Raw genomic sequence first — 26,982 nt, forward strand, 5'->3', positions numbered from 1 at the left:
GTTAAAGGGGTGCAGTGCTTCATTAGCAAGTTTTTTGCATAGAGAGTTTATCTCTGTGGCAAAGTCCCAAGGATGTCATTTTGCTATGAGGACTGGTGAGCTTACATCTGCTCTGCACTGGTGCAGTCCCAGGCCAATGGGGAAGCTATACAGAATCATGACAATGAATTATTGTTAAAAAAATATCCCATCTGTAATTCTTTAAAAAAAGTTTCACCTTGCCTTTATGGCCTAAGCATGAACTGACTGTTACTATAATATTTTTTTCTCCTTTAGGGATTCAATAAACTTGCCCTCTGTCTTACTGTGGTTTACTTTTTCCAAACTGGAGACAAAACGTTATAATTAAACATTCAGGTTGGCACTGCTCTTTGTCATACACCAGTTAATTCTAGGGGATTTCCCTTTGTGGAGTTAATGGCATGTCATTTTTAGTTGTGTTATGCAACATGAAAATAAAAGAGTACTGAATGGAAATTATCTGTTTGTACTGTTTAATGCTATAGCTTTCTTAAAAGTTTCAAACATAAATAAAAGTTAGTTATCTTCTATATTTTTTCTCCCTTCACTGGAAAACAGGTTACTGAAGTGGCTCTAGTTTCCTGAGAAATGCTGATTGCTTTCAAATCCTATTGATTAAAATAGCATTTCCCCTTTGCTTCCAATAGGATTTATTGGCAGCTGGCATCTCTGTGGAGCAGGAACATTTTTTTCAGTCTACTTATGAGATACAGAAAGTTAGTTTTGGTCTGCAATGCCCAGGCTATACCCAAGGACTCAACTGACAGCTAAGGCCTAATAGCTATTCTTTCTTCCCTAGTGTTTTTAATTGCAGTCAGTGTACAGGATGAAGAGAGGAAAGTGGATTGAGATGAAATCAGCCTATGAGGAAGGGAATGACTATCTAGAAAAGCCCACAGTCTTTCAGATTTTCTTTGATTATTATGTCTGTGACTGCATCAAATACAAACTTGACATTCTGGGTGTCTGTGGCACATGTCAAGTGAGAATATATCTCTTTATCTTCTTTCCTTATGTTCAGGTCTAGGAATTGTTTCTTGATGTAATTTCCAGCATCTTCAAATGTGTTTAGTCCTAGTGGAGAAAACAGTAAAAGGAAGAGAAGACACATTTCAGCTGGTACTTACAGCTGCTAAGGAACAAGAATTTTTTTTTTCTAGGTTTTTTTTTTCCCTAAAGGGAATTAACTTCATGCATTATGACATTTTTTTATCTAAACTGCCCACTTAAATTTATATTTTAATGTCTAACCAGAAGACTTTGTTTCTGAAGCAGAATGTTCCTCATTAGTGCAGGAAGTGAGAAGAAACAGAAGAAAAAAAGGAAGGAGTGTAAAATCAAAGGGAATCAGGTAAATAGCAGAGAAAATTGCTGGGAAGTGACAAAAAAAAAAAAAAAAAGAGATGAAGTAAGAACAAAGGCAAAAATTCAGATGCTTATATTTTCAGTCATCATTTCTTCATGCAGCTTTTTTTGCCTTTAGCTAGTACTCCCCTAGGTCAGCAGCAAGTGTGGACAGTGATATGGGGCTCGCTGTAGGTCCTGAGCAGGGTGAGCCTGGACTATCCTTGCAGAAGCCTCAGGCAGCCTACAATGCTGTAGCTCCACTGAGTCTAGTGCATAATGTTTGATTAAACCAGTAAAGCACTGGACAATTTTGGGTGCTGTATTGATAGGTTCTGAGAAAGGAAGTGAAGGAGCTGGTTTTCAGGAAGTGCACAGAACCCCAATAATGATAATTATAATGATAATGACAATAATGCTTTAAGTATGATTCATCCTGATCCTCATCCCAAATACATTAGATTCATACTGAAATAAGCAGATTTAGGTTTTTCCCTGGCAGTTTCTGACATAGCCTCTTATATTCTTTTACATCAGCTGGGAACAGCTGCTGGGTTTTATTTCTAGTAGACACTGCTGTTACATACAAAGAAGCAGACTTCGTTTATGGAACGGGTTTTCAAAAGAAGTATTTTCAAAACTTGGATTCAGTTGTGTGTGTGATGAGCCACTGAGTTGTATGGAAATACTGGCTGGGTTCATCACACCACACTTCAGCCATCTGGAACTTCTAGTTCTCTCATCTTCATCTACTGCCAATGGAGAGAAATAAGTATCTCCACAGATAGATGACCTCGCCCCAGGATAAAGATCATGAGTAGGTGAGATGAATTGCACTCTGGCCACATCTGTCCCATATCATTCTTTTGAGAGAAAGGCCAGATGCTTAGGTGAGATGCTTAATATTTAAATGGTTATATATAGGTGACCTGAGTCAAAATCTCAGTCTTGAATGCATGGCCTACACTAATCATCTGGGTGTATTTTCTTCTGAAAGCCCCAAACTTACCATTATACTCAGGAAAGCAGATATTCAGATGAACTTTTGTTATTTTCTCTTGAAAGAGGTCTTTTTTGTTTAGAAACAGCACAATGGAAGTGGCTGCAAAGCACTTGTGGTTGCAGATGCTGTTGAATAGCTGAAGGCTTTCATGCATTCTGTTCTGTCGAGATGCAAAAGGTAAACATGAGAGACTGACAAATCTCATCACTATATGTCATTTTTACTGTAATGTTCTTTACTGGCAAGAACCAGTACAGCACAATAGCCTTTAAATGGTTATCAGGGAACAGAAATAGTCCTGATATGCCATCAGAGAATGCATTAAAACTTAGCATCAAAAAGGGTTATTTGTTTCTTCTGACTCACCACTTCTTTATCTTCCACCAGAACCATGTCATAGGCGCTGAGTGCGGCACAGAATATGATGCAAGTAACTCCCTCAAAGCAATGAATCCACTTCTTCCTCTCTGATCGTTGTCCGCCTACATCAAACATCCTTTGCAGAAAAAATAACGTATGTGCAATGTAAAGCACTAACTAATAAGGACGTGGTCATGCTGTTAATGTGCAGAATGCAGCTGGAGATGAATGACAATCAAATATCCAGCTTTTCCAAATGTTAGTCTGTTTCTATCTCAACGAGTCAGAGTACCATATATTTTGTACAGCTTTGTAGTGGACATGAAATGTACAGGCTTAAATATCTGCATCCAGGAAATACATTAAAATATTTTCAGGTGGTTCTCCGTGTTGAGGAAGTGGGTCTCCGTGTAAGAGCTCAGGGCAGGACTAAGCCCTGTAGGCAAGGATTTATTCAGGACAGGATTCAAATGTGAAACATTGACAGAAGACCCTCAAATCCACAGTCATTTGTTCCTTCATAGTTTTGCTTGTAGTGAACTGGCACATTTATGGATAAAGCACATGACTGGAGGCTGGTCACGGGTTGACCCGCTGGCTGTGTTTAATTGGCTGGTGTAGAACTGCATTTAGTTATCTATTCATTGCCCTGGCACAATTGTTGTGTAACTCACATCACATGGTTTAGAGGGGGTGGTCTCTACAGCACTCAGTTGCTGTTTAAGCAGCAATGCATGGGGAGCAGGAATCCCTTCACTTGTAGAGAGGAAAATGTAGGGCTATCCTTTTCTGTGTTGATTTCCTCTAGTCTTTGCCAGAAATTAGTACCTTTAGGTCAATGCATATGAACTTTTTGTGGACTCTATATGGGGTCCAAAGCCAAATGATCATGCCTAGCTGGGACGAGGCCCAACTAAGATGGAGCTGTCACCAAAGCTACCATTGCTCTGCTTAGCATTAGCTTGCAGAATTCCCACTTATGTTTGCAGTTCTTCAGTGATAAGAGATACAGCTCTCTGCTCACTATTTTTCTGACATATAAGGCAACAAATGTGAACATTTTTCAATTTTAGACAAAAAAATCTAAGAAAATCAAATTTATGCTCCCCTTTTTCTCTTTCTTTATGTGCATGATGAGTTTTCTCTGTGCTGCCTATTGTTGAACTTAGAATGGTAAAACCTAATCCCCTGTTGCATTATCTCTTCCTTCAAGAAAATGCATTAGATCTTACTCTCTGGGGGTATCTCCTGAAGTATCTGAAAACCAAACACAACTCAATTTTTACAGCAATGAAAAGATTGAGATTCTGTTTGCAAAAATCATATCAGTAATAAAGAGAGCAAGAATAATTTGTTACTGAAACAACAGTTTTTTTCAGTATATTGATCCTTTGTTACTTCAGCATCAGCAGTGCAGCTGATGGAAACAAAGGTTATGATTTATTATTTTTCATCTTTAAAAGAAATGAAACCCTTCCCAAAGCTCATGACAAACTGTTTCTGCAGCTGAGGGGTAATTAGGGATTTATTTTTTTTCTGGTATACTTCATCTCTTTTTCTGATCATTAAGTGTCTAGAGATGTGAATTATTAGGAAATGAAGAAGCTGTTGTGGAACAAGATTTTGCTAACAGCACTGGCATTTTTCCAAGTGTATCTTTACTGAGTTCAGTATGTCTACTGAAGAGTGAGGTCAGTATGAACAAAGCATCTTGACTTTGGCTGTGATTAGTGCCCAAAAGTCACCTGCTATGACATGTCTTCCTTAATTTGTGGTATGTAACTTTGAAATCATCATTATGAGGGGCAAAAATAGCTTCAGATTTTAGTCTACAGTTAAGTTTTGTAGGCATACAAACTCATATAAATTTGTATTCACTTACTGCAAGATTTTAGCATATGGCCCTGTGAATATTCATGACATATCAGTTAAAATAGGACAAGATCAAGGCCAGAGGCAATGCTGGGGGCAGGTTTTGTCATACTAAACTTAGTTTGCTTAGCTCTTCTCATGTCAGCCCAGAACTTAACATGTAATACTGAAGTTCCCCTGTGAGTAGTGGAAAATGTATTTCTGAGCTGTTCTTTTTCTTTAACCAAGACAGTCAAATTTACTCTTGAAAGCTCTATATTTTTCCAGCAGAGCTCTTGGAAAACTTAGGTACAGATATGAGACTAGCTGTATGTTTGTTTGTCTTAACGATACATATAGTGAGTCCTGAAGGCCAAAACAAAACTTGTCTGATTTCAGTAAAACTCTTCCAAGCACATCTATGGAAACAACAGCAGAAGAGGATCTGTGAAGATCAGACTTTCTTTTAAATGTATTTAAGTATGTTCTCAGCTTTGCCAGTCAAAGGCAACATTACTGAAATAAACTGAAGCTCAGTTACGCTAAAAACTCAAGCTCAATTATGCTAAACCAGCAGAGTAACTACTACGAAGTTAGCAGATAACCAGTTTTCTGTGCACCCGGAATTCACTTCCCTGGAGCAGTGCTGGGATTTAGAATTTTATTGCACAGATTCAAAATGTTTTTTGCCCTGTTCAGTTCAGAAGAGGGACAAGTGTTTAGTGAATGAGGCATCTGTTCATGTTTTTCTTTAATCCACGTATGGCTTGTGACCCTAAGCCTCATTTAAGTACATCAACCAAAAACTTACTCTGAAGTGGAAGTGTTCCTCTCTTTATGGATGTTTCTATGGTACTTACTGAACTATGTGCAGGGTCATCAGGATCTGCCAGCTGTTTTGCATTGCTCTGGCAATGCAAAGTAGCAATAACTGGCTGGTTATCATTGCTCTACAACCCTAGAGCATCTCAGAACCCTCAGGCTATTTTGTAGTGATTTTACCTTATATTACGCAGGTGCCTAAAATCACCAGTTAATTTACTCTTATAACACTACTGTGATGCATAGCAGAAAGGCTAAACACAGTGGATTTTAGTTTGTGGTGGTGTTAGGAGCCTTCCTTTTCTTTACAGACACTCAGGTAACTCAATTCTTAGTTGTGCTGTGTTTCAGTCGGACCTGGACACTGATTTTGACATTTTACTATCAGGACTGGTAGCATTCACATCAAAGAGGGACTGCATTCTGATGATTTCTTTCTTCACTCTGGTTTTGTTTTTTACAGAAACTATGATTGTAAATGAAAGTTCTCAGATTTCCAGTGTTCAAAGCTGTGTGGAAATATGGTAATCAGAAACAAAGATTATGTTGTCTGTGACATTGCACAGTAGCATTTGTAGATAAGTGCTAACTCTTTACAAGTGATCAGTGTATTAATAGGTTATAATTTATTTGTAGGGCATCTACAGCAGAATCTAACTTTGTATATGCAATCTCTGATATGTCAAAGCATCTGTGTGGTAGCATGGATGGTGTGGGGTATGTTTAATTGCTACACAAGGAGGAAAAAAAAGCCCAATGAAAAATGTAAAAGTTATAATCCTGGTGCTTTATACATCTGCCTATCTCTATAGACAATTTCTTGTCTAGGCTACATTCCTCAGTATGGACCTCAGCCTTTAAATTAAAAATGAAACAGAATTCAGTCCACAGAGAAAAGCATTGTAGAACACTGAAACTATCAGAATTATTTCAAATACATTTTCCTGTGGAATTAAATGTTTTTAATTGGTTCACCAAGCATAACAAAATCTTGAGCATCTGAAAGTCAATTATTTTCAGTCACATTTCTCAGAGATGTTATTTTCAAGTTGGTTGTTTTTTTCCTGAACATTTTGCTTTTCATCTTAAATGAGCATGAAGGCATGCATGCTAATATTGAAATTTCCCATGGGACAGAAAGTGTTATTTTTTTGTCAACTATAATGCATTCCAGTATTAAGAGCAGTTATTTCCATTCTCAGAAGAAGAGAGGGAAAGGTTGAAAGTGCATGCAAATTAGTAGTCATCAAATGTTTTGCATGCTGTTAAAGATATTTAGGTAGGCCAATTTCATAAATGTCACAAACAATTATTCAAATGGCAGGATACAAATAATGCTTTTTAGACACTTATGTATGTAAAATGTCCTTTTAGAACCTGATATTCTGAGATCTCTTAATAATGGTGCATTATATGCTTAAAGTTGGAGTACTGGTACTAAAATATCTTGCTTGCTTTTGGCTGCTTCAAAATATGGGTAGAGTCAAGGATACTACAGTGGTGTTACCAATATTAGAAGAGGTCAATACCTTTGAGAGAAAATGCTTAAGAAAGATAAACTCACAGAAAACTGAAAAGTATGACTTTCATACCTGAAGTTCAAATCCTTGAAAGAAAACTGGGTTTCTATAATCCCAGAGGTTTTGACTCGGGAGTGCAAAATATCTTGCTCACTAGGCACGTAGTCCGGCATTGCTAACCTGTCCAAATCATTGAGGTAACTGAGGGGAGCAAAAAGAAATGGGGATTAGTGAATTTGAAAGGTGAAATGAATGCTAAACAATCACTTCATGTTCATCCACTTTTAAACATTGTATGCAAACTAGACATTTAAATACAATACTATTGGTCTTTAGACCACCTAGATCCACAACCCAAAGCCTTTTTTAAAAATTATTACTTATATATAGAGGTATCATAGAATCATAGGAGGTATAACTTAGTTGCATATACTAAATGTCTTCTGAGAATTTCAGTTCAGAAAAATCCTTATTTTCCTCAGGGATGTTAAAAAAAATGCCATGTCAGGAAAGGGGGTCTATCCATTTGCTTTCAGCCAGTGGGAATTGCCAGCACAGGGGAAGAACTTCAAAGCATCTTTCATAAGCAGATTGACTAAGTTATCACAGCCTATCAGAGCTGTTGTAACAGTATCTTCCTAAGTGAAAGGGAGGGTGTAATATTTTGGAGGAATTCCCATTTAGTGGCTGTTTTCCCTGCAGACATATCACTTTACAAAAGGAAGGTACCTGATCATTTGAAAAAAATGTATTTGGTAATCAAAACTGGAGCTTTAACGAAGCTGAGGATCCTCTAGGTTATTATTCTTACAAGTCCCTGGAAAAGAGTGGATTGTATGATTTTATCTCTGACATACAGAGATAAAATCTCCATGAAATGAGAATCCAAACCACAACTTTGAAGCCTGTTCTTCTTGTATTACCAGCTCTTCTCCTATCTCTTCCATGGGCATGAAGCTCTCTCGAAATGAAGCCTATGAACCCTACTGACTGGTCTAGGAATCTGTGTAAAGAGCTTATGGATTGACAAAAAAGAAGGTGATGTCTGGGCAGCTTCTTACATTTTAACTTCTAATTTTCAGATAAAAAAGTCAAAAGCAAGAAAACACATAGAATAGTTGAAGCATTTCCATGTTTTTGGTGTCCCAGTTGGCACCTTTGCATTTGTAGCCTCTTGTCTCCAACAAACAAAACATAGTCTCTTGAATGCTTATTAACCTTTTTTTTTTCTTCTCTAAAACAAAGTCTGCCCAGCATGAACTTCTGCTGTTCACATCTACACATCTACCAAAGCGAACCTCACAGCTCCTCATCCCTACCTGCTATATTTAATACATCTGTCAGTTATAAAATATTGTTTTAAAAAGGAAGAATCTTCCATATAGAATCATATGGAAATCTGAAAGTAATGCTTGGAAGTGGGATTTTCATATTTTTAGTTGAATAGACTGAATCCACTCAGAAAGGACCATTGAAGTTGATGTGAGTAATTCAATATTTGCCCATTATTTGAGACCAGGAAACAATCTATTTTGTGAAAGAAATCCAATACAGGTCTGGTTCTCTGAGGAAACTCACCTCACCTTTTTGAGAGGCAGAAACAGAGACATTTTTGCAGTTTTTAAAGCATGTAAGCACTAAAAAACCCACTTATATAAAAAATTCATTATAAAGATCTGTTAGTTCTTAGACACAAATACCTAAATTAAATTCAATACAGCTAATTTCAACTACATAAAAAAATTAGGCCAAGTTAATTATCTAGTTAATGGAACAAGAGAAGCATCTTGAAATTCTTCCTAGAGCTGTAGGCAGCTCCAATGGGACACTCTGCAGGCCAGCTCTCCACTGGCAGAAGAGGGAACACAAACTTGTAGATTGGTTCTTACCTTGGCTTGAGTTAGAAGGCATGAATCCTATCCTGAGAGGGAAGTGACTGAGCAAACAAGAATGACATTTAAGGTCACAATTTAGAACCTTGATTTTGCCTCTTCTTTACCCATCACTCAGTCTTAAAACAGCACTAAATCCAGGTGAGTTCAGGGAATAAATTCCAGCCAATTTTGACATACAGGGAATTTTCTGTTATTCAGAAGATCTCTTTTGCTGGTTTTTATTTTCATTCAAAACACACAGAGAAAAGGCAGTGATTAAACTTCATTAGCATGAATTATTAATGAAAAGACTAAGAGAAGAACCTCAGAAAGTCAAAGTTTACACAGTATAAATCAATACTCTGTGTAGGAGCTGATTCACAGGAGCTGATTCATAGGGTTTTGGTTTTACAAGAAGGTGAAATGTAACATTAGATCATTGGTTTTGATCTGATCATTAGAAGCCCAGCAGCAAGGGCAGAAATTAAGTTGCTTTTAATGATTAAGAGCCAAAGGCAAGATTTTCAAAAGCATCAAGTACCAAAAGGTGAACAGAGGATTAGCAGGATTTTTGGAAGTGTTCAAGCTTATGAAAAAAGTATCTCTTGTTTTTAATGTAGCTCTAGCAATAAATAATGATTGTTGGCTCTTTTGCAGTCTGCACTAGCTCCCTGAAATACTGAAACCTTTTGAGGGTTCAGATATGATACAGCCCATAACACTGAGGGGGAATTACTTCAGACTATCCTATCTTAGGTAACGAAACCTAACCTGCCAGGGGTAGTGTACACACTGGATTGTTAGCTGGTAAACTGGTAGGATTTTTTCTGCATTAATACGTTTTGTTGTGGTTGTTGGGGTTTTTTTGCTTGTTTTTTTTTGTTTGATTTTTGTTAATTATTTTAGTTTTCAGTCAATGTTTTTTCCTCTTAATTATGATGACTTGTTATGGGCTTTTAGTGCTGAGAACTGCAGGGCGGCCAGTCAGAAAGCATATGTTAGAAGACAAAAGATTGCCCTTTACCATTCCTATAGAAGTACATGGCTGCCATAAAATACTGACAAATTAGGCACAAATCAACCCAGGCAGTATTGTTTTTGTTTAGGTCTCTTGGTGGAGGGTCTTCATTCTTGTTTTGAAGACTTAAAGAAGCAAAGAATTTTTAAGATTTTCGTGGTACATCTCTCCTACTGCAAACAATTAGTGAGTTATTACTCCCTGCAGTTTCCCTGGATCCTGGCCCAGCCTTCCATCATGCCGTTTTCCTTGGGAGTAGAAAAGGACCCTTGTGAGCTTTCATCATGCAGTTGCCCTCAGCCTGCAGGAGGAGCTGCAGGAGCAGAGAAGCCTCGAACTGCAGATCTTGTAAGATGAACTTCAGCTTGAACAACCCTCTGCCCCTAGGTCTAGAGTCAGACTTATGCACTCCAGGAAAACTGTCCCAGGGGATACCTCCCTTTTCTCAGTCTTGGGGAGAAAACAGCAGAACAGAACAACCGTAGCCTGCAAGAACAGCTATAGAAACAACCAAACCAGGGACTCCTGGAAAGTCTAAGCTTACTGACTGCATCTAAACTAGGAAATGTACTCCAGGTGACCCTTCATTGAGTAGGATCTGAGCAGTCTCAATCTCCTGCTTATCTGGCTGCCATCTCTCAGGCTGCAAGATGCAAGCAGGGGCTGTCAGGCTGCAGCACCACTGCCCAAGACCAGCCGGATGCTGAGACAGTAACAGCCCAGGGAAAACCTGCCCATGCAGCCAGGTTAGTTTAGAGGAAAGGTTTTATAGTTTTTTTCCACATTTATGTTTAGCAGCTTGAAAGTGATACATTTAAAGTACAGTGTTTCAATTAACTTTCTCCCTTATTTTGTCAACCTTAGGATCACCTAAAGAGAGAACAGACTTGTTTTTTACCATTTAAACAAACTCATGGAGTTCCTTCCTCTGCTTAAACATTTCTAATGTATTATAAACATTAGCAAAAAAACCCATTATTTTTCAGGTTAATGAGAAATGCTTTTGGCAGGCTATTCTGCCTGTGAGGAAGTTCTTGTCACAAGCCTTCCTCTGCAGTCCCTTAGAGGACGAGCCCTCTACTCAGCCCTTGGAGCTGCTGACACCTACTAGGCTGCTGAGTCACTGAGCTGGTACTCTGCTGCTCTTGCGAAGCAGGCCTGGGTTCCACCGTCCCTCCACAGTTGTTTGATGAGTCCAACCAGTTCAGAAGACATGTCACCATCCTCCAGAGCTGTTGCCATGGCACACAGATTTCTTTCATCTTCCTAAAGAGAAATTTCAGTAAATATTGTGCAAGCACACTGCCCCTCCACCTCCTTGAACACATGCTTGGTTTACAATGAGTTGCAAGAGCAAAATTTCTCATTTTCACCAATTTTTCCAGGTAACTGTACTTGCCTGTGCATGTACGTTTTTCAAGCTCACTTCCCTTTAGTTAGTGCCAAGGTGAGAGTTAAATCATGATACATGGAGTTTTCCTCTTTTTATTGTTTTACTTTGTTTGTACAAGGACTCCTATTCTTCTTACTAAAGATGTTCACAAAAGCCTTGAAAGGAAGGCTCTTATTGTAAGAGGGAGTAGTGGGGTATCAAAAAATATATTAAAGAGGATATTTAAAACTTAAATGTACTATAAATACCTCAAAGCAGAAATGTATAGCTAAATATGTTTTTTAATATCTTTAGAAGAAAAAACGTCCAGTTTTAGACCACAGTGATAACTGTGGCAAAGTGAATAGAACTAATGAATGCATTTCCCAAATGTTTCTTTGTGGAAGACTAAATCTGTAACTGAACAAAATCCCAAATATTTAAACTGTATTATTCTGTAATTTCTTCCCTTTGCCATCAATCTAAAAAGCCTGCAAGTAATCTTTTACATTCAAAATATTTTAAATTAAATCTTAAGTTAAAAAATGCTTTACAGTGGGTAACACCTTAGGAAGAGTACTGCAAATAAAAAGCATGATTAAAATAGAGTCATTTGATATACTGTCACAGCAGTGGATATTATAGAATATAATTCCTTCCTAGCCATATAAATAGATAAGTGACTTGCAGCCAATAGCTGCCAAAGTATGAATGGATTCTTGTCTCACAGACACTGTTTTTGGCAGGGATTATATTTAATTCAAAAATAAAAAACATCTTCACAATGGCTTGTAATAAATTTATTTTAGAAATTTACTATATGTTTCAATTTATGGAAATTGCAGTTTATGGAAACTTTGTAAAAGTCAGAGTCTGACTGAAAATAAAACACTGCAGGTTTTCTAAAATGCTGTAGAAATTGAATTAGCATGGAGAAAAAAAAGAAGAAAGGGAAAATAACCACTAGAGAATGTCTTTCATTTGAAAGAGGAAGGACAGGTGTACAACTGCCTTTTTGCTTTAAGCAGCACCAGCTTTTTTACTCTCATCCTCTCACTCAGTGCTGGGATCGGCAGAACTGAGTCAAATTTTCTAGTGTGTGCCCCTCATTTGTCTCCAGGGCTGCTCTTAGGGCAGATGCTTATTCAACTTCAAGATAAGAACCGTAATGTTCTCTCCTTCAAGATATCACATATCATCATGTAATGATTCCAGCTATTGTCCCACAATATTGGATTTATTAGTTGAGTAGCCTACGATGAGAAGCCTCAAGCTCAACGTCTCCAGTTGTGTGTGAAGTGTCCATTGATTATTGTGCAAAAGGTGGCAACTGTGGATTTTTATGCTTACGTAAAAAGTGAAGGTAGCAGGAGACTGAGTTTATCATAACCCTGATTGATGTAATATTTTGTTTCTCTCTGGCATTTAGACAGACTCCAGATGATTTTCATATTAAAAATGCAGTGCAATACTGCTTAGGAAGAAAAAAGCTCTCCCCAGAAATGACGTTTAAAATTACATGCTGAAGCACTTTCAGGACCACTAAGAGTTATCTGCAGGCAGTTGTGGAACATGGTTAAACCCACTGCTTCAGGCTCCAGATAAGCCCAGTTGTTGGGCTAGACGACTCTGAGCAGCTAAATCTGAACCAGAACACAGTAAGAATAAAGTCCAGCTGAAATCAAAGCTTATATCAAAGCAACTCAAGCTTATAAATGGTTTATGATCTTACAGAAAATGTGAACAAAGTTTGTTTTTTTGGAAGAAAAGGCAATGTTTAGAGGTGACTAGATCATGTCTAAAGGTCCCTTTCAACCCCTGCCATTCCATGATTCTATGATTCAAATAAATGTGACTACAATTTCTACTTTCTTTAAAACTCACGTCCAGGTTCCTCTTACGGGGTTATGGAAGAAAAGAAGACAGGCACTAGAAATCCTTTATATAGGTGTATTCAACTGTATACCTAGAGGCCTACTCTGCCAATGACAATGAGAGTGGGCTTACTGTGCTATAAATGCTAAACTTACAAAGGCTATGTTTTCTTCACTTGATTATATCTAATGTTAAGAAATGAATTGGGCTATTTAACAAAAATTTTCAATGCGCAGTTCCTCTGGCTGTGAAATCTCTTGTAAGTAACATCTACGAAACTGACAGATGAAGACTAAACATGCATACACCTCTCAGAAACTTTGTCAAGACTGAAAAAGAGGCTTAAGTACCGGGACACGGGCAGAACGTGTTTCAGTTACATATGGCAAACAGAATCTGGATCACATTGTGGTTATTAGAGGCTAAATCAAGGCCTGTGGCCATGTGCTGCAAGGTTCAAGCTGTAGGTGGGTCCTTATTCAGTGTCTATCAGAACTAAGGAGATGAGTCAAATTGCAGCACACTCAGCCTATATTCTGTGTAATGCTTTTGAGCTCCATTACATTTGTTTGAATGACTTGCATTTATGGACCCTTAAAAGAATACAGGAAGAAGACATTTAGTTTCTGTTTTGTCAAATGACTATATGAGCTTTAGTAACCTCTCAAGCATTTGTTTTTTAGGTCAAAGTACCACATATCCTTGTAATAAAACAAGGAACACAAAAATCTCTTTCAGAGAAGCAGATATAATTCCCTCTAAGAAAAACTAGAGAATAGGCAGAATTTGACAAAACTAGAACCAGCTCATATTCCAATAGACCTTAGAGAAATTCTCAGCAAGATCTGAGTTACAGATAACAGACTAAATCATTGCACTGAGAAGAAAAGCCTGTGTTGCTTCCTTTACTTCCTTCCCTGAAAATTCTGTGGCATTGCCAGAAGATAGCAGGTCTTCTTGATATGGCTTTTCAACTATGCACTTGCACACTGGATTGTGAATGTGTCAGGAATGTCAGACTCCACCTCTCTGCAGTTCTGATGTGCCAGTGCTGCATCTGTACAACAGAGTGTTCTCTGCTCCAAGAACAATGCCTTTAGTGGTTTTGCCTGGACCAGATTTTGGCAGCAGGGGGGCTACAGAGGTGGCTTCTTTAAACAAAGAGCTTCCAGAAGCTTCCCCTCTGGCTTGTAGGGCTAGGGCCGGTCAATTCTAAGATATCTCCACAGGTGATCAAGGCCTGGCCAATTAGTGACTGAGGTAATGGCTCTGTGAATAATGGATTTGAGAAGGAGAAGTTACTGGGCAGTTGCTAAACTGCAGCAGCAACAGGGAGTTAGAATGTGAAAACATCTCCACAGACACCAAAGTCAGTGGAGAAGGAGGAAGAGGAGGTGCTTAGGCCCTGGAAGAAAGACTCCCCTGTGACTTGTGGTGAGGACTGTGATGAGACAGCTGTGGCCCTGCAGTTCATGGAGGCCATCGGGAGGCAGAGATCCACTCGCAGCCCGTGGAGGAGCCCATGCCGGAGAGGGTGGATGCCTGAAGGTATCTGTGACTCTGTGGGAAGCTCACTCTGGAGCGAGTTCCTGGCAGGACCTGGGAGCCCGTGGGGAGGGAGGAGCCCACACCAGGGAGCAGGTTTGCTGTCAGGATTTATGATCCTGTGAGGGACTCAGGCTGGAGCAGTTGCTACCTGAAGGACTGTTCTCATGGTGGATGACCCATGTTGGGGCAGGGTGTGAGGAGCTGCCTCTGTGGCAGGCCCCATGAGGAGTTTCCTTAAGGAAGTGTAGCCCATGGGAAGAACCCACACTGGAGAAGTTCATGAGAGACTGTCTCCTGTGGGGAGGGATCCCGCAGTGTTGCAGTGGGAAGTGTGAGGAGGCCTCTCACTGAGAAGAAGCAGCAGCAAAGTCCATCTGCAGTGAACTGACCATAACCTCCATCTCCCATCCCCTGTGCTGCTGGGGGAGAAGGAAGGAGAGTCCTGGAAAGAGGGAGGAGTGGGGGGATTTTAGATTTGGTTTTATTTCTCATCTCCCTCTTCTGTTTTGATTATTCATTAATAAGTCAAGGCATTTCTCCCTAAGTTGAGTCTGTTTTGCCCGTGACACTAATGCTGAGCAATATCTCCGTCCTTATCTTGACTCACAAGCCTCTTGTTATATTTCTCTCTCCTGTGTCCAGTTCAGGAGGGGGAGTGATAGAAATACTTGGTGGGGATCTGGCACCCACCCAGGACTAAAAATACCACAACGTCAAACTGAAATATTCCTCATATTTCTAGATGACCCTTCCTTACATGACTGAGCCTCAAGGCTTGTTCATAAAAGGGAAATATTCATTACATTTCCCAGTAGCAATAAATAAATGAGTAGGCAGATAAGAAAAGGTTTGGGCTTTTTTCTTTCTTTCTTTCTCGTGTCTTTGCAACTTGAACATTTCTTTTGTAACAAACAAAACAATAGTTTATGTAAAGGTTAGACCTCAGGCATCAGTCTTGAGAAAATAAAAGGACATATTACCACATATAACTCAGGCAGTACTTAGTGTCTTCTGTGATAAACCAAATACTGAACTCTCTTTGTTCTACTAGTCTCTACTATTATATTACAAACAAATGTATTCTAATGCCTATTTCAAAAGAAAGGGTGTAATACTCACAGTTCTGGCTGGGTTCTCATAAGTGATTCCTAACTTAGTCATTGCTTTCACAATAGTCAGGATAGACTGCACCACGTTACTGTAAATGATAGGTCTGAATTCCATGCGTTCCTGGTAGGTGAAACCATCTTTGTGGATGATCCTGGTGCAAAAGTAGAAAACAAAAGGTTTATGGATGCAGTATAAAACCACAGAAAACAATGAAAGTTGTATCAGACGCTTTTGTGGTCAATGTGAGAAATAACTGGCCTTTGGAAAAGCATTTATCAGTGGTCAACCTGCCTGTTCTGCTGGTACAGGTAAGCAGTAGTTCCTGCAACTATGTGAAGTTAAATGTATGAGGCTAGGTTTTGACTTCCCAATCTGAGTGAAGACATATTGTTTTTTTGCCTTAAAGATCAATATAAGGCAATGTATGAATCCAGAAGACGACTCAGGTCCAATCCTGTGGATACAGGGCATAATGCATAGCAGTCCTTAGATCTCAGATCTTTTATTATTAGAATCTGCAATGTTAGTCATGGACTGTCACATTGCAAGAGAGAACTGTACAAGCAGGAAGAGGTGATGTGAAAGGATCTGAAAGGTTACCCCAGAATAAATATAGATATGTGTCTTGGGGACACTTCCCTTCAAGGGGAGGTCAGCCCTCTCAGAATATAATTCACTCACACACCCATACATAAAACTCAGATCACAATTGAATGTCTTAGTAACTTTCTGAGTTATGGATGTCAGAAAATTCGAAAACTGCGTTCTTCTATCTGTAGGAAGAGCACCTGTAGGAAAAAAGGGCTCTCTAAGTATTTCCCCAATCACTTCTAGACCAGGCAAATCTACAAATTCTGAATTGAGATGCTTTTTAAATGCTGTTTTGAGCATGAATTTGAGAGCATCTGTCAAGATTCAAAGGACTCCTCTCAAACCTGAGTGAAAGAAAAATGGGTGCTGTGTTTGTAGTCTAGTATACTAGAGAACCTTTTTTTTACCATCCTCTGAAATATCCACGTATCCTTATGTCAACAAAGATTTGGCTGAAAAAATAAGAATTATTCAGAAGGGAGGCTTATTCACTTGGTGACTCCATGATAGTGCACTAGATATTCTGGTTTGCTATTTGAGGACGGCCTAAGTGATATCCTGTTAAACAAGGACAAGTGCAGAGTCCTGCATCTGGGAAGGAACAACCCCATGCACCCGTACAGGCTGGGAGTTGACCTGCTGAAGAGCAGCTCTGCAGAGAGAGACTTGGGAGTCCTGATTGATAATAAGCTAAATATGAGCCAGCAATGTTCCCTTGTGGGCAAGAAGGCCAATGGCATCCTGGGATGCATCAAGAAGAGTGTGGCCAGCAGGTCAAGGGAGGTTCTGCTCCCTCTCTACTCTGCCCTGGTGAGAGACTCCTGTCTGGAGTCTTGTGTTCTGTTCTGGGCTCCCCAGCTCAAGAGGGACAGAGAATTTCTGGAGAGAGTCCAGTGCAGGGCCACTAAGATGATCAGGGGACTGGAACATCTTTCTTATGAGGAAAGGCTGCAGGATCTGGAACTCTTTAGCCTGGACAAGAGGAAATTGAGGAAGATCTCATTAATACTTATAAGTATTTAGAAGGTATATGGCAGGAGGATAGGACAACTGTTTTTTTCTGCAGTGTCCAGTGATAGGACTAGGGTTAATGGACAAAAGCGGGAACACAAAAAGTTCCACTTAAGGAAATCTTCTTTCCTCTGATGGAGCCCTTGCATTGGCTGCCCAGAGAGGGTGTGGAGTCTCCTTCTCTGGAGATTGTCATATCCTCCTGGATGTGTTCCTGTGTAACTTGATCTAGGTGGACCTGTTTTAGCAGAGAAGTTGGACTAGATGAGTTTTAGTGGTCCCTTCTAACCCCTAGCATTCTGTCATTCTGTGATTCTGTGAAAATTTTCTCTTGGAATATGTTAAAATAAAATGAAATTAATAGGGACTGAATTAAAATTGAACAAAAAGAAACAATTAACATGATATGTAAACTATGGAACTACTTGCCTTAGAATATTGTGGATGTTATTAGTTTATATTAAATCAAAAAAGATTCAGGAGAAACACAGGCAAGAATTAACCAAGAGCTACTAAACACAGTGATGCTGTCTCTGTTTCAGGATGGTGACTGAGTCACAGATCATCAGATACTATGAGGGCAGCCAGAGCAGACATTAATGTGTTTCCTTCTGTGGTCTGACGATCTTCTGCAAACATCCTTCCTTAGCTGCTGCAGGAGACAGGACACTGGGCTAGGTGGACCTGACTTGGCTGATTGTCTCATAGATTCATATTCTCATTACAGTACTGTAACTCCTACCAAAGCTGATTGGTCTTCAGTAAGGAGCTGGACCAGTACATGGTGTGATTAGACAGATTTGATTTGCAATCCAGCTGTGTATCATAGTCACTTTGTGTTTTCCTTTATGTAGTTGAATGAGAACTTGATTAGAATGATGTTTCTTTGCATTTTATTCAAATAAGCATAAATATTGTAATATGACATTAGCTAGATAGCTTATACTACAAATACCAAGTTCAACAACTGATATGAATATTCATATACTTACTTCATTTGCTTTACAATAGTGCTCTTCCCTGACTCTCCAGCACCTGCAGAAGAGGGATGTTGAGACATGATTGATAGATGAATAAGTACTCAGTATTAAAAATAACTGCCTGGAACACAGAATTTTGTATCTATGTAGAGACATACATGTTTATAGATACCCATTGTATTTATCCATGACCCTCCCTTAGTGACCACTCACACTTAGAAGGAATGAAATCTTGGTAAAAGTATGAATTCTGAAAAAGAAAATCAAGGACCATTCAGTCAATTCAGTAAAAAGCATAGACTCTTAGCAAGGAGATAAAATATGGGTCATGTTTTAATTTCATCCTTTGCAGATGGGCAGAAAAACATGAACAAAGTACATCTTCTGACAATATCCAGTTCTTTATGTGATTTGTAGCTGCTCATTTAATATCTATCACCATTTTTTGTAAGCCATACCAGCCAGTTCCATGCTCCCGAGCCAGCCTCTCTGAGCAACTGCAAAAACAAAGCTTGGAGACTTGCATGTGGTCTAGCTCATGGTGCAGAGACAGCACATGGGCAAATGTCTTGACATGGGTGTTTTGTCAGTTCCGCTATCCTGTGGTCATCTGCTATGAAGTAGAATGACCAGAAGTGGGAAACTGCAGAGCAATGGCACAGATCCAGTGGAGATCAGTGTGAGTGACTCAGCAAGAGGGATCAGGCTTGTCAAGAATTGCCAAACAATATCTGGATTCTGAAAACACCTGGAGAGAGGATTTGACTTTAGCTGCAAATCCATGGGATAGGTCCCATCTCTGCTTTTCTCTTTGCAGAGTATCATTTACCTGACTGGACAGCGTCTAAGGCTTTTGACAAAAGAGGAAAACCGAGGCACAGTTATTTAAACTGAGAGCTTCTGAGTGAATAGGAAAAACTGATTACAGACTTTCCAAACAGATTTTATAAACTTAATAACAGGGATTAATTGACAGGGATTAATTTACTCAAATGAAGCACAATAGACAGCAAATCATACACAAAGTGTTTTCTAAAACCCATAATGTGAACAGCAGAAAGTGTCTGAGAAAAAACAGCCTATGCAAAATGGTCTGATGCTGCCATCTGCCATAGATTGGAAAAAATGCAAATTTGCTGTAGGTCATTTATCATCCCTTCAATGACCCTCTGAAGAACTTGGTACAGCCCTGTCAGCAAGGTGGCCTTTGCTATATCTTTTGTAGGGAAGAGAGTGGGCAGTACTGAGGATTCACACATTCACCTCACAGAAAGGTACCAGGAAACAATACAGAAATTAACTTCTCTTCCAAAAGGCAAAGTTAAAATAGAGTGGCATAATTTATATATTTTGGATGAATTTTTCTACCTTTGCTTATCTTTAATTTATGATCCAGTAATACCTCTATCTAAACAACAGATGACTCTCAGACTTTGGCTTCACTCCAAAGTATTTTGTTCATCGCAGCAGCATTTGCACTCCAGGAAATGGGTCAGAAACAATTTACTTTGCACCTGCTTCCTTTCTTCCTTCCCTGTTCTGTGCAGCTGCACCTCCAGGCGTGGCCCTTGAGTGGGAGAGCAGGAACAGGACTGTGTTCCCACCTGCTGCAGTAGCCCTCCACTTGCAGAAAGAGCAGCAATTTGCCTCACGATAGGCCTCGTGACTGTACATGGAGCTGAAGGCAGCTTCTCTTTAGAAGTCAGTGAAAAGAGTAATTATAATCTGAATATAATAAAAGAACTCAGGCCAAACTGTTTTAAACTAGGAAAGTATAACTGTTTTTTGATAAATTGTCATTGTGAAGATTTATAACAGCCTGACAGAGACCAGTGATAATATACCATAGCCTGTATTTTCTATTTCACATATTTAAGATCTAGGCTTTTCTAATTTACCTCTGATTTCTCTCTCTATTTGGATGCTGAGCTTCCTTGAGATGGATAAATGCACAGAAAAGAAATGCACAGAAATCTCAGTCATTGCCTGAATCTCTGGCCCTGTTCATGGGAGCTGAATGGTGTCCTCAATGCCAGTAAGTTTGATGGGTGTTTGCTCCCATACCTTTTCCAAGAAATCACATTCACCATGCCCTCAGGCATGCCACATCTGCCTTCAGTGAGATGCTGTACATGCAACACTCTGCCAGACTGTATTTTGCCTCCCTCCTTGCTTTGGCTATTTCAAACTGCACCCCTCCATGTCCCAAACCCATTATGTTTCTGAGCTTTCTGGAGCTGCAGAGGAGACTCAAGAAGTGAATACAGGCACCAACCTGTGAAGGAGGTATCTGCCAGCAGCCTGACAAGAATCTCCCTATTGCTCTGGGACTACCTGAACTGCTCCCTATAGGGTGCCAAGGCATTTGGGTGAAGCAGAAAGAGAGAAAAAAAAAGGAGGTTCCTTGAAAGGTGATGAGACTCAAATTCAAAGGAGAGCAGAATCCAGAACCTCAGCTGTAACTTGATGTTACTATTTTTCTAAGCAGAATTTGTTTGCATAATTGTAAAAAACTGGAGAGAATGCAAGTCCCTTTCAAGGTTAATATCTGCTGAGCCACTGAAGAAAGTTAGAAAGTTCTTTTTATATTTTAAGCTGCTTCTGTGTCTCAGATCCAAAGCTATTATCTCCTTACAATTATTATTTATGTGGAAGTAAAGATCTGATTTAGGAAAATTTCCAGAGGTAAAGGGAAGAAAAAAAAAAAAAAAAAAAAAACCACTACTGCCTGAATATTTTGTTTGCAACTTGTCACAAAAGACACTGACAATGACAAAAACCAACAAAAAGCTGAAAAATAAAATCTTCAAAGTAAAATAAATAATGGTTTCACACTTCTACCTGAGCCTTGCCAGTCAGAGCTCTGGAAACTAGACTTGAAATCGTATCATCCTGATCCTTTTTAGTGAAAACAAGTTTCTTTCCATGAAAGAAAGAAACTAGAGGTAAGCACTAAGATCTAACCCTCTTGAAGGAATAGGATACTTAAACACTATCCAACCCTCCAAAAATGAAAACCAGTGTATTGCAGTCAGCAGGATTATTGGGCCATCTTTGTGCTCAAAGTCTTTGCTTTCAGTGCAGATGTTAATCACAAGAATTTAAGCCTGACTTCAGTATTGCAGCAGGTGATTCATGTAACTTTTTAAAAAGTCTGTAATGTGAACCTCTACATTCAGACTATTTATCAGAGACCTTTATTTTCAGTGAAGAAAAATATTTGCAACTAAAATTAAAACCAGCAGTTTCAATTTTTGTAACTTGAAGGAGATTTTTAAATTAAATTGAGTGAGTTGTGCCCTGATAGTGACTATTTCTTAGGAAACTCAGCTGAAGATGATCAGCTCAAATAAGAGTGTCCTGCCACTGGAAACGGGAGACAATGAGGCAATGGAGTAATCCTTTGAAAGTAAATAAGTTCAAAGTTTTAATGTTCATTTAAACCTAAGATAAGTTCTCATTTCTGTGAAACATGGCTGTGAACATCAACTGTTTTGGCCGTGTTTGAAATGTGCCCTGAACTTCGCACACAAATAAATTGCAAGCTGTCTTCCAATGGAGTATAAAAACTGGGTGTGATATGATAGGCAAGATATGGTCTTGATACAAAGGGAATAAAACTTCCACCTTGGAGTTTGTTCCAGACTCACAATCTACTTTTTAAAGTATGATTATGTATAGGCTAGATTTGTAGACAAGACAGGGGTTATGAGATGGCCTTGACAGCTTAGGAATCTGTGACACAGAGGACTTATCTCTCCTGGCTCCTGGACAACTTGTGAGGAACATCAGAAAGCATCATAAATTTAATTTTTGCAGGTTTTATGTGCATGTCATATAAGCTGTAAATTATCACCTCAACACAGATAATGTGTTTGCCCAAATCATTGAGCTTAATATAAACAAATGCAGTGTCTTTGCTTTCTGGATAGAATTTCTTTTTCATAAAGGGAACCATTGGAGGATGTGGAGGGCTAGATATTAAATAATCCTCTCAAGAAATGGTCAGAATACCAGAAGACTTTTTCTCTTCCCCTATTTTAAGTCAGATACACTTATGATAAACATATCCTTTTTTTTTTTTTTCCCTTTCTGATTATTTTCTACCAATCTGCCTACTGCAAGAGAAACAATAGTGAAATCTGGTCTGTCATATAGAGGTAACACACAGTTCGAATGAACTGAAACCCAGGACTAGGGTAGGACTAGGCTGCTTGGCTTAAATGGAGCTGCCCTTGGTTTATGTAGTGTAAACTTTGAATAATATATGAGATCCCCTCGGAGGTATGGAAAGGTACAGATCTGAACAGAGTGGATTTAATCCTCTTGTGTCTGGTCATTTCACTGGTTGACTATAGAAGAGACTATATGGTGCCCATTATAAACATTGCTTCAGCAGCTGTGATCCAAGAGGCACTTTAACTCTAGCAGCATGATAGACTCAAAATAGAGTGAGGTTTTATTCACCTCTTGCTTTAACCATAAGAAAAAACTATTTCACTGTGAGGGTGATGGAGGCAGCACAGGCTGTCTAGTTGGGTTTTGGAATCTCATTCTCTGCAGATTTCCAAGCCTGCCTGGATGCATTCTTTTGTGACCTGATCTAGGTGGACCTAATTCTGTAGGGGGCTTGGACTACATGATCTCTAAAGTTTCCTTCCAACCCCTACCATTCCATGATTCTATGAACGAGGATATTCAAGCTGTTAAGTCTATAATATGTTTTTTTTGCTCTCTTCAATGTGTTTTTTACAAGTCCTTGTAATCTGTTGTAACAGCTACCCATGAGGAAAAAACATCCAAAATATTACCCACTGACAAATTAGAATCTTTTTCTTGTGTGACATGAATATTGCAGATAAATATTCCATTCAGAAATCTTCTATAAGGAAGATTTTGGTGAAAGTATTTTGGATTCTGTTGATCATTGTCTCATTAATGGGTACTTGTATAGTTGATGAATGTGTGCAGATTTGAAATGAATGGGATAGAAGTCTATTTCACATAGCTTGCAATTAATATCAAGGTATTTTACTAAAGGTATCTTGGGACTGATAGTAATAGCATCAGAAAAAGCCAGAATATATACATTAGGAAACATTTAAAACCAAAATCCTTAATACTAAATACAGACATATGTTCTGAGAGGTGTAATTTAGTTTTGGTCTAAGATAGCCTCTAGTACTACTGCTAAGGCATGAAACTTGAAGATCAAAAGGTATCATCAAACTGCTTGTCTCATAAATTTGTCTTAGAAGATTGCTTACATCTTCTTCATAGATCAGATGAGGTCAGAGATACTGCAGCAGACGAACCCTACTCATAATTCAACATACCCATTCCTTTTTGTAAGAATATATAGAAAGCAGTAAAACTTTATGAAAGTTTAAATGAAAATATTATTCTCTTTTTTGACTCAAGCTTACCTCAGTAGGGGCAATATTTTATATTAATGTGGCACAAAAAAATCTTCATATTCTCCACTTGACAGAAGCTTTGTAAACTTCAATTTGAATACTGATGGTACTATCAAACTGCTGCTTACCTGTTATTATTTGAGAAACCTACATGGCTGTGTGTTTCTCTTATTTCTTTATTAATATTAATAGTTAGATTCTTGACAGGTATAAAGAGACTTTTTACATAAGATGCAAAATCAGGGTTAAGCCGATTTACTTTGTCTGAGGGATCTAGCTAAGTCTGAATAAATGTCAATTTAAAAGCATTTGCAAGCATTATGATTACAACGAAGGAAAACATTTCAATGATCAAACACTGTTTTTCTATTCATTTGGAGAAACCAATGTAAGGTCTGATAATGGGCATCATACTGTTAGAAAGAATATTAAGACATTGGCAGTGTTAATGCGCTCTTGGATATTTCTTATAGGTTATGCAGTATCATGAAAAAATAAGAGAATAAAGCTGTATCAAGAAAAAAAAAATCATTTTTCTTTTGCTATTACACCCACTGGCTGTTAATCATCTGATTACAGTCATTTGGATTAGAAGTAGTAGTCTGTGTGAATATTCATCTGTATTCATCTCATTTCATTACCTTCCATTTCACTCTCCACAACTTTGTTCTTATATATTGAAAAAAGGCCTTCTGAGTCACTTTCTGATTCTGTAAAAAGTGCAACTGTTTAGAAAATCAACAATGTCAATTCCTTGTATCACCTGTGGATTTTCTATGCAACCAGTTCTCTCAATTAATCCTTCTGCAGATGAATTCATATAGATCGAGGAAATAAAAATATGTCTGTGCTACTTTCTCTGTAAGTAAACATCATAACATTTGTTCTAAGAGTAGGCTCTCATTTCCCCAAAATTTTCAAGGTCAAAGATTTATAATATTTAAAATGGAATATATGCAGTGACATTTTCAGCCTGTTCCTCATGATTTCATGGATGTCCACCATCAGAAAACATTTAGTGCATGTATTACAGGACAATCTTCTACAAATAAAATAGCGAGAGGTTGGAAATTCGCTGTGCTGAAATGTAATTTCAGAGCAAAATAACCCCCAAACAAAAAAGCATTCTGAGTAATATTTATTCTATTTACCCAATAGCAGGAGTTTGACTGTCCTGGCTTCCCTCTCTGCATCTGCCTGGAGCTTCTTTTCCAGTTCTCTGGATCTCTTAGCTGACTCCTTGTTCTCAGAACTGGCTCCAATGCCCATCTTGACGTGTTAAAAATCTTCTGTTTGTCCAATTGATTTACTTCTAGTTGCTTTAATTCAGAAGGCCAAGAGCCTGTGCTTAAAGAAAAATTTAAAATCTCATTCAAACTCTGTGTTCAGGCTGCAAATCAAATGGTCCCTTTTCACCTATCACATGATATGCAGATGCTGCAGTCAAGGATCTCTATAGGGAAATAAAAATGTACTGTTATGACATCATAGAATTAAAATTATGCATTCAAGAGTAAAACCAAGGTATGAATAGATCTCTGTTCTTGTTCAGGCAGGTTCCAGCTTCATATGCTTGAAAGGAATGTGCAGAATGTCATGGAACAGTAAAATTGGGAATAAGTCTGTTCAAGGAGAAAAAATTCAGTTTATGACAGTGTTTGTGCCCTGAAGCAAAAAATGTCTTTGAAGCATTTACATAATTTATTTTTCAGTGGTCATAGTTCTAGATGTACATATTCTGTATTTAAAAATGACAGGATTTAGTTTTATGCTGTCAAGACATATTTTGTCTCGAATTGTTTTTAAAAATGCAAAATGTTTCCTGCATCCTCATATTATGGCAAGTATATCTTCTTGTAAGGGTCACAGGCACTTTACTGGAATTTATAACACCTTTGAGATACTTTCATGCAGCCATCCCTTGATGAATTTTTCTATTATTTTATTAGAAGCTATCAGTTTTGGCATAAAGCACCACACCTGTAAACCCCATGCACAGGCTGGGAATTGACCTGTTGAAGAGCAGCTCTGCAGAGAGTGACCTGGGAGTCCTGGTTGACAATAAACCATGAGCCAGCAATGTGCACTCGTTGCCAAGAAGGCCAATGGCATCCTGGGATGCATCAAGAAGAGTGTGGCCAGCAGGTCAAGGGAGGTTTTTCTCCCCATCTGTTCTGCCCTGGTGAGGCCTCATCTGTAGTCCTGTGTCCAATTTTGGGCTCCCCAGCTCAAGAAGGGCAGGGAACTTCTGGAGAGAGTCCGGCATAGGGCCACCAAGATGATCAGGGGACTGGAGCATCTTCCTTATGAAGAAAGACTGCGGGAACTGAGGCTGTTTAGTCTGGAGAAGAGGAGATTGAGGGGAGATCTCATTAATATTTTCAAATATCTAAATGGTGGATGTCAGGAGGCTGGGGCCTTCACTTTCTTCTGTTGTGTCTAGTGACAGGACAAGGAGTAATGGGAAGAAGCTGGAATACAAAAAGTTCCACTTAAATGTAAGAAAAAGCTATTTTACTGTGGGGGTGAGGAAGCCCTGGCACAGGCTGCTCAGGAAAGTTTTGGAATCTCTGAAGGTTTTCAAAACCCACCTGGACGTGTTCCTGAGTGACCCAGTCTAGGTGAATCTGCTTTAGCAGAGGGATTGGATTGGATTATCTCCAGAGGGCCTTTCCAACCCCTACCATTCTATGTTTCTATGATCCTAGCAGAATTAATTCAGTCTCCTGATGTCCTTTCTACAAATCTTTAAACTATTAACAAGGTAATCTAGTATCTCTGATTCTGTGTGATTCTGTGTTGTGTAAGAAAGGTCAGACTCTCTCCATACATCATAATTTCATTTTACTTTCTTCATAGTGTAATAGTAATATAGAAGTATTTTATGGAAATAATGGAAATATTACTTGGCATGTGGTGTAAGCAGTATATTGACAAAATATACTGTAATGTTGTGGTAGTGGGCAAGAGTAGGATAACCTTGAGGACTAAAATATCCAAAATATTTTCTTTTAGATCTTTTCTCTTCAGATTAGGAATTTCAATGAAATGAAGCTCTCTAGTGTGCAAGACTATAATTAATTGTGATATTGTTCACTTCATGAAGTATTTCAGTTATATAAAATGTACAAACATGAAAATCCATTACAATTCTACATTTGTTGACTAGTAATAGTCAATAACACTCAGACACTACAGTATGTAAGCTTATTTCCAGGTTTAGCCTGGAAATAATGTTTAAGGGAAATATAAATATACAGGTCAG

The 26,982-nt window shown here is 38.6% G+C and overlaps 1 protein-coding gene across 1 annotated transcript; it reads right to left on the reverse strand.

Annotated features, from left to right (window-relative positions):
- Positions 1-904: 904 nt before the first annotated feature.
- GNAT3 (G protein subunit alpha transducin 3) lies at positions 905-24,986 on the reverse strand. Its single transcript, XM_061989138.1, has 8 exons — positions 24,869-24,986; positions 18,313-18,355; positions 15,728-15,869; positions 10,922-11,079; positions 6,994-7,122; positions 2,735-2,864; positions 2,375-2,528; positions 905-1,095 (listed from the first exon to the last, which is right to left on the reverse strand). The coding sequence occupies exons 1-8, from the start codon at positions 24,984-24,986 to the stop codon at positions 905-907; spliced, it is 1,065 nt and encodes a 354-aa protein (XP_061845122.1).
- Between the last annotated feature and the right edge of the window lie 1,996 nt (positions 24,987-26,982).

Source organism: Colius striatus, chromosome 1 (assembly GCF_028858725.1).
Source record: "Colius striatus isolate bColStr4 chromosome 1, bColStr4.1.hap1, whole genome shotgun sequence".
Taxonomy (NCBI): Eukaryota; Metazoa; Chordata; class Aves; order Coliiformes; family Coliidae; genus Colius; species Colius striatus.